The sequence below is a fragment of the Nelumbo lutea genome, chromosome 1 (genome assembly GCF_056320005.1).
Source record: "Nelumbo lutea isolate HS-2025 chromosome 1, American lotus-T2T, whole genome shotgun sequence".
NCBI lineage: Eukaryota > Viridiplantae > Streptophyta > Magnoliopsida > Proteales > Nelumbonaceae > Nelumbo > Nelumbo lutea.
Window position 1 is genome coordinate 199,180,008 of NC_142684.1, and position 19,514 is coordinate 199,199,521.

General features: G+C 40.3%; 1 protein-coding gene and 1 pseudogene across 2 annotated transcripts; one reads left to right on the forward strand and one right to left on the reverse strand.

Annotated features, from left to right (window-relative positions):
* Nucleotides 1–423: 423 nt before the first annotated feature.
* On the reverse strand, nucleotides 424–18,701 carry LOC148880290 (uncharacterized). 2 transcript variants are annotated; one of them, XR_016104514.1, is made up of 2 exons: nucleotides 17,894–18,701; nucleotides 424–1,202 (listed from the first exon to the last, which is right to left on the reverse strand). XR_016104514.1 is itself a non-coding variant. In XM_088962158.1 (2 exons), exon 2 carries the CDS (start codon nucleotides 5,286–5,288, stop codon nucleotides 4,581–4,583), a length of 708 nt encoding a protein of 235 aa, XP_088818284.1. In that variant the 5' UTR covers nucleotides 5,289–6,204; nucleotides 17,894–18,679; the 3' UTR covers nucleotides 1,594–4,580. The 2 variants fall into 2 exon arrangements, 1 of the variants encoding a protein (XP_088818284.1); XM_088962158.1 differs by lacking the exon at nucleotides 424–1,202 and adding an exon at nucleotides 1,594–6,204 and having other exon boundaries at nucleotides 17,894–18,679.
* Nucleotides 12,399–13,040, forward strand: LOC148880291 (uncharacterized; annotated as a pseudogene).
* Nucleotides 18,702–19,514: the final 813 nt, after the last annotated feature.

Consider the following 19,514-nt stretch of genomic DNA (forward strand, 5'->3'; position numbering starts at 1 on the left):
GCCCTAAAGTCTTCAGATGACAAGGGTGGTGGTTATTCCTCTCCAGCCCCTACTTATATCCCTTCCCCCCAAGGGTCTAGACCTCCACCAAAGTTAACGTGGATGGTGCTTGGGCCTTGTCTAATAATTGGGGTGAACACGCTGCTAGGGTTCAAAGTGTGTACCTGGAGGAGTCTGAAACGTTAGCTATTCTGGAAGGATTGCTGTTTACAAATAATCCTCGTTTCTATCGAGAGACGAGAGTGATGTTAAGTCGGCTGTTGAGGTGCTATCTTATGACCCGGAGCCTCCATGGAGTATCCGTAACATAATACTGATTACTGATCACGTATGCTGGACTTATTGAGGTCAGTGATTCTAAATGAGAAGTAATTTCTTTGGCTGGTGAAATAGAATTAGCCCCAGGGCTTAAAAAAATATGAGTAACCACAAAAATATAAGTCTAGAATATTACTTCTCATAAGTCAAAATCTTGATGCCCGTTTCAAGGATAATATGTGAAATACATCACCAAACCCAAAAACTGGGAAGTAATTGCCTTATTCTCATGACAAAAGTCTCAGTACCATTAAAATCGGTAATTCAGTTGCATTCAGGGAAGCAAATATTCATAGTTTCTACCCAATTTAAGGTCCACTAATCATCCCAGTGGTTAGCTCACCTGCTGCCTAACTCTGCGAGCACAATCAGCAAAAGTTTTCACCACATCAGCACATTTTAGTGGATCCTTGGTATTCTCCTTGTAACACTCCAAGCAAGCATCTTTCTCTGCTAGACAAGGCATGGGCTTCTGATAGGGAAGCTTGAATTCCTTGTCACGCAGCTCCTTGGCTCTCTGTGTTACTTCCTGCACCATGTTCTCCTCCTGCTTCTGCAACCTCTCCAACACACTCTGACTCTCTTGGAGTACGGATCGAATTGCATCTAACTCTGCATTGGCAACAGTTGGTGGTGGAGTTACTGGCAAGAAGATAGGGGGCTGGAGTGGCCATCCTGGAGTAGCAGTGCCCTTGTGCTTATCAAAACCATCAGAAATTTGTTTCTCATGTGCCCTATTCTGTGACTGTTGAGGGGCATGTGTCTTTGGTTTAGGTTTCTTTGTTTTCTTCTTTGACTTCTCTCCATCCTCAGAAAGCCGACTGACTAGGTTGGAGCTTATTTGAATTGTAAATGATTCACCCATAAATGATAAGAACTTTAAACTGCGAAAACAGATATTCCATTCATGCTGTCAATATCCCTATTGAACTCTTCTACTAGACTTCAGCTCTCCTAATATTGAGGCTTAGTAGAACGTCAATTATGTTATTTCAGAGGACCGACATGAAATAAAGAATTTTGGACTGATGCAATTTCTAAAGAAGTATTAGTGTATAACAACACGGTACAAGTCCAGTTGATAGCTGTAGAAGAGAAGCAGCCAAGTCAAAGTTATTGGGCCTATGTTCTATGAAAAGCATGGTAATCAGAGAACCACATAACAAAGCTAAGAAACAAAGCAATAAATTGTCTGGGGGGTTGAGCTTTTCATGCTGTGGCATTTGGCTTTCCAAGGTTGGAGCCATCCAGAAAACCTGAAAAATAAATCTGGAGAGACAAACTTGGTCATTGTGTACAGCAAAGCAGCTGTATAGTAACAAGTTAAAGTAGGACTGTAGGAGCATCTGAAATTATATTAGCAGATGATTATTCCCCAAATGCTACATTTAGCAAATATTAGTAAGGAAGTTAGAATCAAAATAAGGCTGCACTATGGAACACTGCAACTACTCCAAGTACATTTTTCAGGTTTCCTAGATTAACCTCCTTACCTTCTCAAGTCATGGGATACTTGGCATCTCCATTTTCCATAACTTTGTTTTCCTCTTAAGAATCGTTCTCATGTAGGGTCTCATGGTGTATTTTGTTTGCTGATGATATTGTCTTAATTGATGAAACTAATTAAGGACTAAATGGAAAATTAAGTTTATGGACAAATACCTTAAAAGAAAGAAGCTTTAAAATAAGACCAAAACAGAATATATGATACGTAAATTTAATAATAATAAGAGTGCAAATGAGGATACACTTAAGATTTGAGATCAAAAGATAATGCAATGTGACCTCTTCCAATACCTTGGTTGAATAATTCATAATGGAGAGATTGAAGAGGATGTGACCCATAGAATTAGAGTGGGATAGGCAAATAGGAGGGGTGCATCCGGTGTCTTATGTGATAGACAAATATCACTTAGAGTGGAAGGAAAATTTTATATAACAGTTGTAATTAGCTATGTTGCAGCTACGCTGTATGGAGCAGAATGTTGGGCAGTCAAGAAACACGTCCAAAAAACAAATGTGGCAGAAATGCATATACTGAGATGGATGAATGGAAAACTAGAAAGGATAGGGTCAGAGGTGAAGTCATTTGAAAGAACCTAGGAGTAGCTCTAATAGGTGATGAAATGAGAGGAAGTAGACTAAGTTGGATTGGTCACATGCATAGAAGAACACAAACAGCACCTGTAAGAAGCAATTTGTTGCAAGTTGAAGGGGCTAGAAGGGGAAGGGATAGACCAAAAAGGACATGATTTAAGTGCCCATAATTTAACAATGGATATGGCATTAAACAGAATGGAATGGCAAGACAGGATTCATGTAGCCAACCTATATAGTTGGGATAAGGCTTGGATGATGATGATGATGTGAAACATTCTCATGTAAAAGTAGGACTTGCAAAGCAAAATTGAATGAATAACCAACATTAACAATAGACATAAAGAACCAGTAGACAGCTCTAAGGCTTCAACAAGAAGACACCTAAAACAATTGATACCTGACGAGGAAAACTGCAAAAACTAGCTGTGGAACAAGATGCCTAGCTAAATGCTGCTCATTTTTCTGACAAGCCCAAGTCTAAGGATCCTAAAGGGGGTCAACAAGATGTTCCATCCTTGTTGATACAGGACAAGTTTCATATTTTTCTTTTTCGTTAGGCTGTTTACTTTGCAACTCAGATTCTTTTTATATAAACCATTTGCTTGCTTTGAGAAATGAGACTCTCATCTCATCATGGTATGAAAACCTACGAATACGATTTCCTTAGTTGGTAAGCCTTGTTGTAGGAATTAGGCGTTGCTTTTTCATTATACACAAATTTCCCTTCTTTGTTTGTTCATTTTATCTTAGTTGAAAATAACCCTCTTGTAGTATAGAACAGCTTGAGATTAGATACAAAACCAGAAAAAGAACAAGAGAAGCTTAAGAAGTTGAGAGAGGAAGAGAGCTGGCGGCTTTGGAAAAAGCTGAGCCTAGATGTCAATCATACCCAGCTTGCCAGTGCCATGTTGAAGCATTGCTTTGGAAATACCCTTGGTGAGAAAATCTACCAATTGTCCTACAGAGGCAATGAATGGAAGACACACTTCACCGGAAGAGACTCTTTCTCGAATAAAGTGTCTATCAACCTTAATATGTTTGATTCGATCATATTGTACTGGGTTGTGAGCAATGTTGATGGCAGCCTGATTATCACAATACAACATCATTGGTTTGTCATGATCAATCCCAAGCTCCTCCATTAAGGACCTTAGCCATAACAATTCAGAGACCCCATGTGCCATTGCTCTATATTCTGCTTCTGCGGATGATCTGGCCACAACTGATTGTTTCTTACTCCTCCAAGAGACAACATTACCAGCCACCAGACTGCAATACCCTAAAGTAGATCTTCTATCATCAATATTTCCAGCCCAGTCAACATCAATATAGGCTTCAAGCTTCAGATGACCATGCTTGGTAAATAGAATTCCTTTTCCTGGAGAGCCTTTCAGATAACACAAATTTCGTTCTGCAACTGCCATATGAGTATCTCTGGGAGCATGCATGAACTGGCTAATACAACTAACAACATATGCAATATCTGACCGAGTCATGCACAAGTACAGGAATTTCCCAAGAAGTCTCTGAAAGACCCCTTTGTCTTCCAACAATGTTCCATCCGAAGCTGAAATTTGTGACTCGTATCAATGGGAGTTGCAGCTTGTCTAGCACCCATCTTTCCAGTTTCAAACAGCAAATTAAAGACATATTTCCTCTGGGAGATAAGAATCCATCCTTAGATCTAGCAACTTCTATACCAAGGAAGTATCTCAACTCTCCCAGATCCTTAATCTCAAATTCTGTGCGAAGGAAAGACTTAAGGCCCGAATGCCTGAGGCATCATCACCAGTTACTATAATGTCATCAACATACACAATGAGATACACTGCTAGAGATCCACTTTTCTTCACAAAGAGAGTATGGTCTGACTGTGTCTGGACATAGCCGAATCTAACAAGTGCAGCTCTAAACTTCTCAAACCAGGCCCTAGGAGACTGTTTGAGTCCATAAAGTGATTTCTTCAACTTACATATATTTTCCATACATTCCTTGAGGGAGAAACATATAGACTTCCTCATGTAAATCACCATTCAGAAATGCATTCTTTACATCTAATTGAAAAGAGGCCAATCGAAGTGAGCTGCCAGAGATAGAAGAACCCTCACAGATGTCATCTTGGCAACAGGGGCAAAGGTCTCTAGATAGTCAATCTCATATGTCTATGTGTAACCTTTTGCAACCAGTATGGCCATGTACCTCTCAATAGTCCCATCAGCCCGATATTTAATGGTAAAGACCCACTTGCATCCAACATGATCCTTTCCTTCAGGCAAATCCACCACTTCCCATGTATCATTTTTGTGTAAAGCATCCATTTCAGACTTCATCGCATCTCTCCATTCTGGAATCCCAAGAGCTTCTGATACAGACTTAGGAATAGGGTTAGAAGCAACTGAAGAGAGGAAGGCAAAGTATGAAAGAGAAAGTAGATCATAAGAAAGGTGTTTGGAAATGCGATGTGCAGTGCACTTCCGCTTTCCTTTCCTAACAGCAATGGGGACATCAAGATCTGGGAATGATGGTTCCAAGGGGGTTGGAGCAGTACTTGTTATCTCATCTGTGATTGGGAGTGTATGAGCATCATCTGTTGTAAGGGAAACAACTTGCTCATTTCTGGATATTTGCCTTTGATACACTTTTGGACTATGGGTATGACGAGAAGGTAAAGAAATAGAAGCACTAGGGCAAGATGAATGAAGTGGCTGATCCTCTTTTGGTTCATTTGGTGAGGATACAGCATTGCCAAGAGACACAACTGGGACAAGAAGAGGAAGAGTAAATACCTGTGACAAACTCTCCCCCTGTTGACAATGTCCTTCCTGAGGGGAACCATAAAAAGGTGAAAGCTCATCAAAAGTAACATCCATAGAGACATGCCGAATGCCAGTCTTAGGATCAAAACAACAATAACCATTTTTGTGGGGGGGAATAACCAAGGAAAATGCACTTGTGGGCTTTTGGTTCAAACTTGTCTTTGGGCACTTGGAATGTGAACATAACAAGTACAACCAAACACACAAAGAGGAATCGAAAAAAGATCCCTGTCTGAATGAAGAAGACTGAAAGGGGATTTAAACCCTAAAACCCTGGATGGCATACGGTTTATAAGATAGGTAGCAGTAAGAACAGCATCACTCCAAAATCTTGTAGGAACATGTGAGGCAAACAAAAGGCTTCTTGCAACTTCGACGATATGTCTATTTTTCCTTTCAGCAACTCCATTTTGTTCAGGGGTTCTAACACAAGAGCTTTGGTGAATAACCCCCATGTCAGAGAGATACAAGGATAAGCTCTTTTCAAAATACTCTTTTGCATTGTCAGATCTGAAAACTTTAATTCTGGTATCAAATTGGGTTAAAATAAGCTCATGAAATTGTCTCACAAGTCTTAGAACTTCATCACGGGATTTCATTAGGTATTTCCAAGTGAATCTAGAGATAAGTGGCAAGGCCCCCACACATCAGAGTGCACAATGTGAAAAGGAAAAGATCTTTTATTTCTCACAGGATAACTGTTTCTACAATGCTTTGACAATTGACATGACTCACAATTGAGACTACACACATTGACTCCCTTAAACAATTCGGGAAGTAAATGACTTAAAGCAGAAAAAGGTAAATGACCAAAACGGCAATGACTCAACATAATTCGACTGACAGACTCCAAAGAAGTAGAACCAAAGGCAGTGTTCTTAGGATAATCAAGGCATTGGCCAGGAGTGTCGAGCAAGTATATTCCGTTCGCTTCATGGCCACTCCCAATCACCTTCCAAGATTCAAGATCCTGAAACACACAGTGAGAAGGAAAAAAATGTTACACAACAATTCAATGACTTGGTCAAGCTATTTACAAATAATAAATTTGTATTCAATTTAGGTACATGAAGAGTGAAAAATAAGAGTAAGGAGTTTGTAGGCTGGACAGTTCCCTTGCCAGAAATAGGGGCAAGAGAACCATCAACTAAGGTGATTTTGTCACGACTAGGAAGCAAATCATATGAAACAAACAAAATGGAAAGGTTGGTCATGTGATCAGAAGCACCTGAGTCTATGATCCAAGGGGTCTTGGGATTACTTGAGGTGGATGCATGGTTAGCAGAAGCTTTTATACCTGAGTGAGCGAATGCGGTGGTGGCTGAACTTCCAAAAGGGTTGGATGATGAAGTTACACCTTCAAGCTGGCTGATCATCTTTCCAAACTTCTCAAATTCAGCTTTCATGGCTGCCAACTGTGCACTGGCAGACTCAACCTCTGCATCTGTACTTGTGGCTGCATGTGCACTTCCTGTCTTTCTACTATCATTTTTCTTCTAGAATCGGAGAGGGACAAGACTGGGATGCAATTTCCAGCACTTGTCCTTGGTGTGTTTCGGCTTTTTGCAATATTCACACACCACCTCATTTCCTGTGCCATTGGGAGCTCCTATAACCCCTTTGGTAGGGATGTTCATAAGAATGCCCAACCCGCCAAACCGACCAACCCTGACCGACCCAGCTCAAGTCGACCGAGTTTTCATCTGTACCGGTCGGTTTCGGGTTGGGCACATGAAAACCGAAACCGACCCGACCCGAACCGAACTAGTATTCTACTAGTTTGGTAGTTCCTACTTCATAGTTTGAGTAGTTTCCTAATTCCTACTAGTCTTCTACTTTTAAACTTCTACTAGAACTAGAACTCTAGAAGGCCCATTAGGCAATTACAATTAGAATTCACTTAGGTGTCCTTTTTTTAGTTTTTTACCTAGATTAGAATTTAGAATGTTTCTAAATTTTTATTTTATTGATTTACTTACCTAGATTTACCTAGTTTTTTACTCTAGAAGGCCCATTATTGACACTTGTTTTTACATGAAGAATTTATTGATTTTATTCTTTACCTGAATTAAATTTAGATTTATCTTGGACTCTTGAATATCAAATTATCAATTAATTCAGATTTTATTTGGCTTTGTACAGGAGCAAAACCGAAACCGACCCAAACTGACCCAACCCGACTCAAATCGACCATGTCGGTTTGGCCTATCAGTGGGGTCGATTTCGGTTCCCACCTTAGCTAACTCGACCAGGTCGGGTCGATTGGGAAAATCCCAAGAAACCGACCCAACCCGACCCGTGAACACCCCTACCCTTTGGATCTAATTCTCATATTTGCAAAATGATCATTGATGCTGACTCCTTGAACCTGCACTTGCCTCCTACTCTCTTCACTGCTGACCAAAGCATATGCTTGAGACAATGAAACATCTTCATTGGACAAAATGTTCTGCTTTGTGATGTCATATTCAGAATCCAACCCTATCAAGAACTCAAAGACCTTGTTCCTTTCAACTAATTTCCTGTATGTTTCAGCATCATTAGGGGTATCCCATGTCACAGCCTCTATCAAATCAATCACTTGCCATAGAGATTTCAGGGTTGAGAAATATGTTGCAAGTGACTTCTCCCCCTGCCTTAGATTCTTCACATCGCTCCTCAGTTTGTAGGCCCTGGCAACATTCAACTTCTGGGAGTAAGTTTCTGCAACACTATCCCATATTTCCTTAGTCGAGTTCATCCAAAGATAGTGCTGACTAATCTGTGTCTGCATTGAATTCACAAGCCACCCAATCACTGTGTAGTTTTCTTGCATCCATCTCCCATAAGATGGATCATCCTCTAGAGGAGCTTTCTTGCTCCCATAAATAAACCCCCATTTTCCTCTGCTACAAATATGGATTTTCACTGACTGTGACCATGCCAAGTAGTTGGTCCCATCAAGTTTAACTGTAGTTACAGCCAACATAGAATCGGCTGGGGTTCCTAAAGTCTGTCCATATTCAGCAGCATTCTTTCTTTCAAGGTTCGAGAAATCCATCATGCAAAGGCTCCAATTAGGATTTTAATAAGTTTTCCAAGGTACTGGGGTTCTTGATGAACTTAGTTTGATGATGATGATGATGATGAAACATTCTCATGTAAAAGTAGGACTTGCAAAGCAAAATTGAGTGAATAACCAACTTTAACAATAGACATAAGAACCAGTAGACAGCTCTAAGGCTTCAACAAGAAGACACCTAAAACAATTGATACCTGATGAGGAGCACTGCAAAAACTAGCTGTGGAACAAGATGCCTAGCTAAATGCTGCTCATTTTTCTGACAAGCCCAAGTCTAAGGATCCTAAAGGGGGTCAACAAGATGTTCCATCCTTGTTGATATAGGACAAGTTTCATATTTTTCTTTTTCGTTAGGCTGTTTACTTTGCAACTCATATTCTTTTTATATAAACCATTTGCTTGCTTTGAGAAATGAGACTCTCATCTCACCATGGTATGAAAACCTACGAATACGATTTCCTTAGTTGGTAAGCCTTGTTGTAGGAGTTGGGCTTTGCTTTTTCATTATACACAAATTTCCCTTCTTTGTTTGTTCATGTTATCTTTTAATCCATTAAACTATCCTTAAAACTTCTACCAACTTGGTATACAGCAATGCTTCACATTTCCAGTAAGTTCTCTTCCATCAGAGGGCATCTTTATGGACTGGTCAAGTACGCTCTGGGACATTGCTCATTACAAATAAACCTAGGGGTGCTCATGGTTGGGTTAACCGAACTGTGGGCCTTTTTTTGTAACTGAACTGATACTACCAGTTTTTGGAAAACCGGTAACCGAAGCCAATAGGTTAACCAGTTGACTGGTTCAGTTAACTATTGGTTTAGTTTGCCAGTTTTTCGATTTTTTTCATTTTTACAATATATTATAAAAATATATATATAATAAAAATTTATAAATATATATAAAATAATATATTTTAAATAGTAAATAATGTATCATATATTATAAATATATATTTATATATAATGCATATTTAGTAAGTTATAATATACAAAATATAATAATATATATATATATAATATACATAAATACATATATAAAATATATAGAAATATATGTATACTGATCGGTTCGGTTTTTTTGCTCACACCTAAATAAACCCCATTAGTTCAGATGGATAGAAGGAATTGTACCCCTGGAGGCATTTGAGTTTTAGGTCGCCTTGAAACTTGAGCTTTTATGGAATAGGAACCAATATATGGTGTATAACTAATTGCTTATTTAGCATTTTTTTTGCCAAACTGGAGTTTTTTTAATTTATTGTTTTTCTATTTTTGTTATTTGTGGTCTATTTGAGAGGAGAAGAATGACATATTTCTTTAGGTTGTCATTTGACATCCCGATTTATCTACTACTATGGTGGCTCATGTGGATCTCTTAATAAAAGGCATTTGGGCGAGGTGCCCAACCAAGGATCTCCTAATTTGGGCGAGGTGCCCTATATCTAAACCATAAATCGGGTTGGGCTCATGTGGCCCCTATATCCAACGGTACATTTGTGGTCCCTATATCTAAACCATAAATCTGGTAGGGCTCATGTGGTCTTGATTTATGGTTGTCATTTGACATCCCAATTTAAATGCTCCCCCACCCCGCACCAAGGGGGACAATATCGCGACCGCTGGAGCAGCTCGTCGTACCGTGCGCCACAATCTAAGCGAACAAACCATAACCACCGCGCAGATCTCGTAACCAACACATTAATATGCCTTATATTACGGAAACAACTCCGCCAGAAGCCCAAGAATGTTATCAAAATGCCCTGAGCCCCTAATGACTATACAAAGGAGCCCGAATTCACCTGGGGAGGTACACGCACTGATACTCTCAAGCTCCCTCACATTCTCAGAGAATACTCCTATTCACTTATTGAATTAAGCATCAGAGTGCCCTCCTTGGTGAATGGATTTGGGCTTGTATTAGGAGATCCACTTTCTCCCTTCCTATTCACTCTAATTGCAGATGTTTTAGGGAGACTGATTTGTAGAGCTGACTTGAGGAACTTAATAAAAGGATGGAGAGTAGGAAGGGAGCAAGTACCACTTACACACTTACAGTTTGCAATTGACACAATTCTGTTCTGTGAAGGTGGGGACATAAATTGGACAGGGAACTTGAAGTTGGCATACAACTATTTGAGCAGATGTCTAATCTCGAAGTGAACTTTAATAAGAGTTGCATAGTGGGAGTGAATTTGGAGGAAAGGGAAATAAGTGAATATGCAGGTTTGTTAGGGTGTGTAATTTCGGATTGGTCTTTGACTTACTTGGGCCTCTCCTTGAGATAATCCCATGAAGGACAGTTTTTGGAACCCAGTATTAGAAAGATTTGAGAAAAGGCTTGCTTCCTGGAGGAAAAGTTATCTCTCACTAGGGGGAAGAATCACTTTGATTAGGTTTACCCTAGCTAACCTTCCTATTTACTTTCTACTGGTGTTTAAGATTCCCACAAAGGTCTCTAATAGGGTGGAAAAGTTAATGAGGGACTTCTTGTGGAAACCAAGAGAGGAGAAGAAAGATCACAAGGTGAGTTGGGAGGTGGTAACTAGAAGTAAGAAACTATGAGGGCTTTGAACTCTTGTATCATATAAAATTTTGGGAGCAACCTTGGGTTAGGGATTCATCCCTGATGAACCAAATTCCCTCTTTGTATGCTTTGTTAGATTTGAAAATGAACCCATTTCTTCTTTCTTAGTTCCTTCAGAATCTACTTCCAATTTGGGTGGAATCTAGAGTTGAGAAGGACAATCAAGGACACAGATTTGGGTTGTATTTCGTCTTTGCTAGCCATCCTTGAAAAGTTTTTCCTAGACCCGAGTAATTGGCCAAGGACTCTCGATTCCGTCTTTACTAATCTGGTCACTATTTGATGAGGAATTGGCCAAGGACTCTTGATTGTGCCCTCTTGTCAACAAAACACATTTAGCAACTGCTTCTCCTTTTTGAATTTTGGATTTTGGATTTTCCCTTCTTTTTTTTGATATTTTGGATTTTTTCTCCCTTGTTGAATTTTGGATTTTTCCTATTTTTTCTTGTTTTCTCATACCTTAACTTGTTTCCCTTCCTTATGTTTTAGAATTTCCTTCTTCTTTTTTTGAATTTTGAATTTTTTATCCTTTTTTGGTATTTGGGATTTGTTGTTGTTGTTGTTGTTGTTGTTGTTGTTGATTTTGGATTTTTCTCTTTTTTGTTGATTTTGGAATTTTGTCCTTTTTTATTTGATTTTCTATTTTTTGTATTTTGTTTTTTTCTTTGTATTTGTACTTTCCTCCTTTTTTTTGGCTTTTCTCTTTTCTCTCTCTTTTTTTTTAATTTTTGGATTTTCTCTTTTTTTGAATTTTGGATTATTATTATTATTATTATATTTTTTATTTTTTCATATTAACACTTTGTATATTTTTATTTTTTTATTTTTTTCTTAATAGGGCCATCTACGATTGCAAATGCAAAGGTATCACACAACTGAACCCCATGGATTCAAGGTGTGACATCTAAATTATGGTTAGAAGGCCACCAATCTTCAAACCTCCACCCATACGGGCTTCTCAGGTTGCTGACTGGCTGAGAGCTTTCCACTGATCTTACCGAGTTCCTAGTCCCGATGTCCCAAGTGTACCAGACTCTCTCCTAATAGGACAATGGATTTCTAAATACTCTACAAATGCAATGCAATGAACTTCCCATGCACCAATTCACATAGAAAACATGAATGAATTACGCAAATCACAATAAATTTTAAGATAATGATGGCAATAAACGAAACAGCCTGCGAAACAAGGAATATGACAACTATTATTACATGTAAACAAGCGCATATAAATGCTTCTAGAGATAAAACCGAATATGGAACTCAGCAAAAATCTACCTATTGCAAAGCAAAACATCCTATTCTTTTTTGCTAATGTTTCTTTTAAATTTTTTTGCTTTATTTAATTTTTTTATTTTTTCTTTTTGGACCCCACAGTCTTTACCAATGGTGGTTTAATCCTCCTCAAAGGTCAGTTAAATTGCTTGACTCACTAGCCATCACCTAATTAACCCCCTCAAGATAGGCCCTCGTGTAACTCATTTCCTGAGAGCTGTAACAGGAGCAGCATTCAAGTAATGCCAAAGACATTTACTCCAGTCCAACCACTACAGCGGTAACCTCAAGTGAAGCCCACCTCAAACTCAGAAGCACCTACAACTCAATATCCCGGAACTGGAAGCTTGCCCGCGCCTGACAAGCACTAGGAAACCTGCAATGACTTAAAAAGCACTGAACCCGGAAAAGTAACCAAAACCGATCCAAGAAATGCCCAGTCAGAAATCGACTGCTGAGCCGAAACCTCACATTCATCAAGAAGCCATGGAGCTGTCAAAGCTTGATGATGATAACAGAGTGAAGGAGAACCGAAGGCCAAATGGTGATAAAGATGATGCAGCCCAGAAAGCTTTAGAAATGGACAAAAGTGATGGGTTTGGCGATGCTACAAAGAAGATATCTTGACAAAAAAAAAAAAGAAGAAGAAGAAGAAGCCAACATTAGTGGTGATGGTGAAGCAAGAGCTAAGGATCAGTTGATTGAAAAGGTCACTGCTGCTGGCTGATAATCAACTAGTTGGACTGGATGAGTCTAGAAAACTGATTGTGAACATGATTGCAGCTGTCCTAGAAGACAAATGCCCCAAAGGATCAAACGAACTGGATTTCTCCAAGGTTGTTACCATCTCCCCAACTCAGAACCCAACGGTCGATAACCAATAAACAAGAAAAGGAAGCTAGAATGTTCACAGTCACCCAAGTGCAGACATAGTCAAAGTGGTGTGCCTGATCTGTTTGGGTGCTGGATGGAATTGGACCCGGGCAACTAGTTACCTTATTAAAAGTAAAAAGGACACTAAAGACCAATCATGCTAATGGCAAACACAGAAGTTAGAACATATTAAATAGCCAAGATCTTTGAACAAATTCGAAGGGAAACCCAACTATTCTGCAACAAAACAAATCTCTGTACTAGACTTAAAGTTAACTTAATCCAGAAAAGAACGCCTGGCATATGTCTGAAATGGTTTAAGTCAAAAGAAGACATTTGGTCCCCCAGAATCGAGATTAACTGGGTTTTATTAAAATTCCCAGATGGAAGTTATTTCCACAAGAAGACATTCTTGTTTTATACTGAGTACTGACACCACTCTTTAACACTAAGGGAGTCTGCACCTCAAATGGAAAGAAAAAAAAATGAAGTAAACGAAGCTGACTCTTAGTTATTTTGTAAAAACACCTTATTAGGATAGTGTAGTCGTCCTAAAGCTAGACTCACTTAATTAACCCAATGACTGTAACCAGGGACTTCTCTCGAAACAAATCAGATCAGAACAAAACTCCCATGTTTAAGTAACTTCTATCTATAGCTCCTAAAACCAGTTACCCAAGCTGCTTCTCAGCAATCCAGTCCGGTGGGCCAAGGCCCTTCTAAATCAAATGCTGGAGCAACTCCATCTCAAGGCCAACAAGGGATAGAACGGATTTAGGAAATACATTCTATTACCGACCTGCTGGTCTTGAACAGAATCTGAGGGACTGCTGTTCAGCAAGAATCACTGGAAACATTGAGCAAAAAGGCAAGTACTATAGGGAGAAAGCACGGGTAAGGCCCATAACAGATCCATGCAACCATTTCTACTCCAACCAGGATTTGATCCGTGATGGCATTAAAACAGAGGAGCACAGAGAGCTGAATTCCAACTTTGCAATTCAAAACCAACTTGAAATGGCCATTAGGCAACATGAATTCAATGATGTGTGATGAAACTATTTATGACAATCTGCAACTTTATTTTATTTTTTTCACTATTATTTAAGATATGTGCCTCAATACAAAAATAAAAAAAATGACAAAAACTATGAGCAAAACGCAGAATAATAGAACTAGAAACCACTTCCTTTGCCCCAACTTCCAACCTGCATCTAGTGTGGCGGGTATGGCCATGCTCCTTTCACCCTTGTATGCACTCACCACTCCATCTCAAAATTAGCAGCAAAACAACATTAATTCCCTTACCCTGTACCCACCTAATTAAGAGTTAAGCGAAGGGATAGGATATCCATCACATGGACGCCCAAAGATTGCGGAATAAGGGGGCGAATTTCAAAAATTTTTCTCTCCCTTCAACTGGGAATCGTGTTCCCAATTTAGAAAATCATATTTTCAATGATCATTCTTTAACCATAAACTGAACCAGATCTGAACCAAAAGGAGTAAGGAGGGATTATACCCAATACGAAGAATCAGTATCTCCCAATGAAGGTGTTCACGCCCAAGGAATGATCCAAAATCTGCTCCCACTGAAAATGGCGCAGTGTAGGGTAGAGCAAAATCAGCAGTGTTCTTCCAAAAGAACTTGACCCTTCGCAAGAACCAATTGGATGGCTTGTGAATACAGCTCCAAACAATCTTTTCTCCAAAAGATTGGTATCAAGATCAAATCTTGATTACTCCTGTAGAGAGGAGGAGATCGAACTGCTAGAGGCAGCGGCTGCAGGAAGAAGGCAGTAAGAGAGTATTCGCAGGGTGCAGAATTCTCTTTTCTTGTGATTTCAGCTCTGAAAACAGGAGTTGTGTATTGCATGTCAAAAGGCTGCCGCCCCCTCCTCCTTTTATAATCTTAAAGGGATCAGCTACTAATCCCATTAGGAGTTGCTGATCCAAATCATATTTGAATAAGAAGTTCATTTAAGTGATAAAGGATAACCTTATCTTATTTGCAGATCAGATCAGCCATCTCCTAATCTAATTAGAAGGCTTTCAGATCTAAATCTTATTTATTTACAATAAACTCATAAAGTACATCATCTTGATTGAAGCTAAGGGCATACAAAACTATCTAACATTAAGTCCAACAAGAATTCTACATTTTCCTGAGAAACTAAGCAGTTGCATTTGACTGAGAGTCTTCCTACCAAGCCAAACGCTAGCTAACTACCCCTGGTCATAAGTCATCTTCACAACCTGCTCTTGGTGTTGAAATTTTAGTGCTGGAAAATAACCTTCAAGAGTCAAGCCTACAACCAAAGGCAAGGAACAAGACCTAAAAGACCCTCGTTCAAATGCTTTGAGAGACTGATTACCTCTTGCTCATGTTTATCTTCATGTCACAAGGAAAGAGAGCCACAACTATGGATTTATTCAAACAAGACTGTCATGCAATTTACTTACTTGAACAGATATTAGAAGCAACAAGCATGCCAACCATAATAGAAAACCATCAAACTTAGATAAGTTAGCCTTACCCAATAATTACATAATTGAATCATCAACAGAAAAAAGCTACTGAAGCTTACTTCCTAGTGCTCTGATGTATGAGGCGAACTAGTGCCTAAGGTTAGGACAGGACGGTTCTCTGTCAGATGGGAGTTTTCTCATAAAGCTCTTGAATGACTCTATATGTGATAACCAATCAGCACTCATACTTCACCACCAACCCACATAAATGACAGGAGACACAACACATGGAGGGGAGTGAAGGAGGAGGAACAGTTCTGAATAGATCTTTTCTTTTATTCTGAACAAGCACTTGGGTCTACCTGTGAATCAGCTCAATGTTGATTTAAGATAGGATAGAGGAAATCCACTTAGGTTAAACAAGGTCATCATTCCAACACCAACCTCCGGCATTAAACGCTAAGGTTCACAGTGAGAATGCAGATTTAGGAATGGTATAGAACAGATTGCTTCAATCCAAACCAGAGCCCCAAGTATGACAACCAAACCATTAAGGAACACAATCCAAAACCCTCTTTACTTTTAAAAGAAAACCAAATCAAACAACAGAGTAAACTTCAAACCAGGATTTTGTTTTGAAAACCCAAAGAAAAGTAAACAAGACCCCAAAAGGCTGAGATTGCTTCTCCCACTCCCGGAACTAGTGTAAACTAAAAAGAAACATCAAACCAGATGTTGATTTTTTTTTACTTGAAAAGCTCAAGCAAACTAATCAAGATTTTAAAACCCAAACCAACTTTCTCTTATTTGGTCAAACTGAGGAAAGCAGGTAAATAGGAACATCTGGCTTGTGCTTTCACTTGAAACGCGACCAAGCTGATTTATACCAGCAGGTGGGGGAGTTAAGCAAATATGAGCTCAGAATGAAAAGCATGGTATTATTCAAACTTTACTTAAAAATTGACTGATCAAAGTCATTTGAAGACCGGCCTCCAAAGTTAAACTCAACAAAATCCAACAATCAAACCATGAAACAGAGCTCAGAATTAAGTATTCCAACTACTGCATTGTTTGGCACTCGTTCTAGAAAACATCTAGGCAGAAATCCAACATGGAATCAAAAGCCAAGAAGCCAATTTTATCAGAAAATTAAGAGAATGCAAATGCAGTACTACCACCGTATTATGAACCCACATCCAAAAACTGACTAGATTAACACAAAACATCATGAGATAGCTTCATCAACAATTCGGATTAGACTATTATCAGTATCCATCAGAAATTCCACAGAAAGGAAAATCCAATCTAGCACCAGATGCTAAGTTAGAGTCTAAGACAACAATCAGCATTCCAACTAGGTATGTGCATGGCATAAAACTTACTTATCAGAATTCCACCCTGAGATTATTTAATGCAGCATTAACACAGAAATCAAAAAGCTACTCATCTAGAAATATGCTGCTTCTTCTAGGGAACTCCATCAAAACCCAATCCAATTGAACAATAGCATATAAAGAAAGAGAATAGGGGAGTAGCCCCAAAAAAATAATCAGAAGAATCCTCAAACTCCAACTGGCTAAAACCAGAACTGATGACCAAATAACAAAAACAGAATTGTTTTTTACTTTTTTTTTTTTTTACACTCTGCCCAACCAAATAAGAAGATACCACTCAAAGCTTAAAACTTGCAGCTTCCAAAGTGTTGTTTGAAAACCAAAATTGACTCCCAAAAGTCGAACCGGTAAGGGAAATGGTGTTCACACTGTTCTCAGCTTCCCCAGTGGAGTCGCCAATCTGTGAACGTCTGGAAAAACGGCAGTTCACGTCATGGCCGATGCTATGGAGTTGCCACTCATCAGAATAGCTAACGGGGAGTGATGGGGCTCGCGGATTTGCTTTTAGTAGGAAATCTCAAAATAAATAGCGACTCCACATACCACTCGGCTGAGGCAAGGCCCATCTGGGTATGTTGAGAAGGAGAGAGGGAAGGGGTTACGCATCCCTCTTTCCTGTCAATGTGAATCCCGAAATCCCTTCTTTGCACAGAAAATTGATAGAGACTCGGTCAGACCCTCTGGTAGTTCGAAAGGGTGCTCCCTTCTACATTCCCAGACCAGTCCCCTTTTGGATGCAGGGGCTTAACAAAAGGATGAGAAATAGCTTCCTCACCCCTTTTCTATCAGAGCCCCCACCTTCGACTCAGCTGAATGGTGAGAAAAGATGGAGTGTGAACCTTTCGAACTCCAGAGGATCCGCAAGTCTCGGACTGAGAAAAACGAATGCAGGAAACAAGAACGACAATGCAAATAAAACGGAGAGATAAACTATCAAATAAACAGGGAGCCCATGATTAAGGCGAGAAACTAAATTCAGATATGAGCTAGTCGAGCTATACCTCTTGTAGACTTCACCAGGATCACGATGCTGATATTCACCGGCAAACTCGGGTTTGACGAACTCGAATCGTGGAAATTCGATAGTAGCAACGGTAGCAAATCGATGGCAGAGAAGTGATGGGTGGCGTTTTTAACGGCAGAATTGTGATGGATCGTCAGCAGCACAGATTGAAGCTACCCGAAGACAGATGATAGGACCAGTAATAGGACAAGGATCGTGGGTTTTGCCCGGAGCCACCGCTCTCCTCTTTCTCTCTCAGACTTCCTCCCTCTCCTTCTTTCGCACCTCCCTTCTGAAGCTTTCTCTTCCTTCTTCTCAGTTCGGTAGCTCTAGGCTTGAAATGACGAGGGAACGAGAGCCCCCTTCCCCAGCTTCTTCTTTTCGACTTCCTTTCTAAGCTCGGCCGTTCCTCTCGAAACCCCCAGTTCTCCCTCTTTCTTTCTCTCGAAGCTCTCAACTCTCGCCCTATCTCTCTCTCCCTCTTAATTCTCAGCTCGGTAGTTCCTCAAAAGGAAAGCACCGGGAGCCTCCCTCCAAACTCCCCTCCTTCGTCCTCTATTAGATACATCTTTTCAAAGCTCTCTCTCCAAATCTCAAATTCGGCAGGTCCAAGGAAAACACCGAGAGCTCCCTCTCCAGCAATAGGGAGCGCAATCCAGCAATAGATAGCCTGAAATGGAGAAGATGAGGAATCTCCGGGGACGAACCCGATGAGATTGCTCCTAAGCTCAAGTTAGTATTTTATTGAAGGCAAGATAAAACCTGGCGCAAAGTTCACATACCTTATTCTTGGGGGGCAGGGAGCCTTTTATAATCACCTCGTGCATTCACTCCGAAGCTTTTGTCAGCTCGAGTATGATTACTTATGTGCTTCTGCTAGTTCGGGTGTCATCCCCTCTACTGGGACAGAACCGCCACTGCTCCTTGTCGGAGCCGTCTCTGTAACTAGAAATGGCGGGATCAGGTGGCCGTTGGAATGCGACTGTCAAGCGTCAGATCCCAAGTCAATCAGGTGAACGCCCCTGGATACGGACTCCTTCGGTGTCAGGTACGGTTTGTTCAGTTCGGTGTCCTGGGCGAAGTGCTGGAGTGGTGTACGAGGCAAAGTCTTGAGTTCGGAGAGAGGTGTGGCCCAAACTGCCATGGGGCAGGCCAGTTCGGGTTATTGCCCTTGGTGTTCATAAGGCTCGGGGCCTAAGGGAGAGCTCGGGCTCCGAACTGGGAGTTCGGGCTCCTTGTGGAGAGTTCGGACCGCTGGTTCCTCCCTTCGGAGCTCGCACCTTGGCGAGCTGTTTGCTTTTGCCACGTGTTGAGTGATTATGAGGTCGGGCCAAATCTCCTTTCATCACATATTATTAATAATTGTATATTTTTACAAAATTATTGTGCCATTTGAACTCCATGGTCGCGGGCTGGCTGGCTACCATGTGCCATTTGAACTCCTTGTGCATTACTCATCTCTTGGCCGCCGCGAGTTGTATTGCGGGGTCTAATCGCAGTATCTGCAAGCACGCTTCATTGAACCGCTTGATGTAGCCCTGGATGGATTTTCCTTCTCGCTGGACTATTCTGAAGATGCTTTCCTCGGTTCTGGGGCACCGCTTGCTGGTAACAAAGTG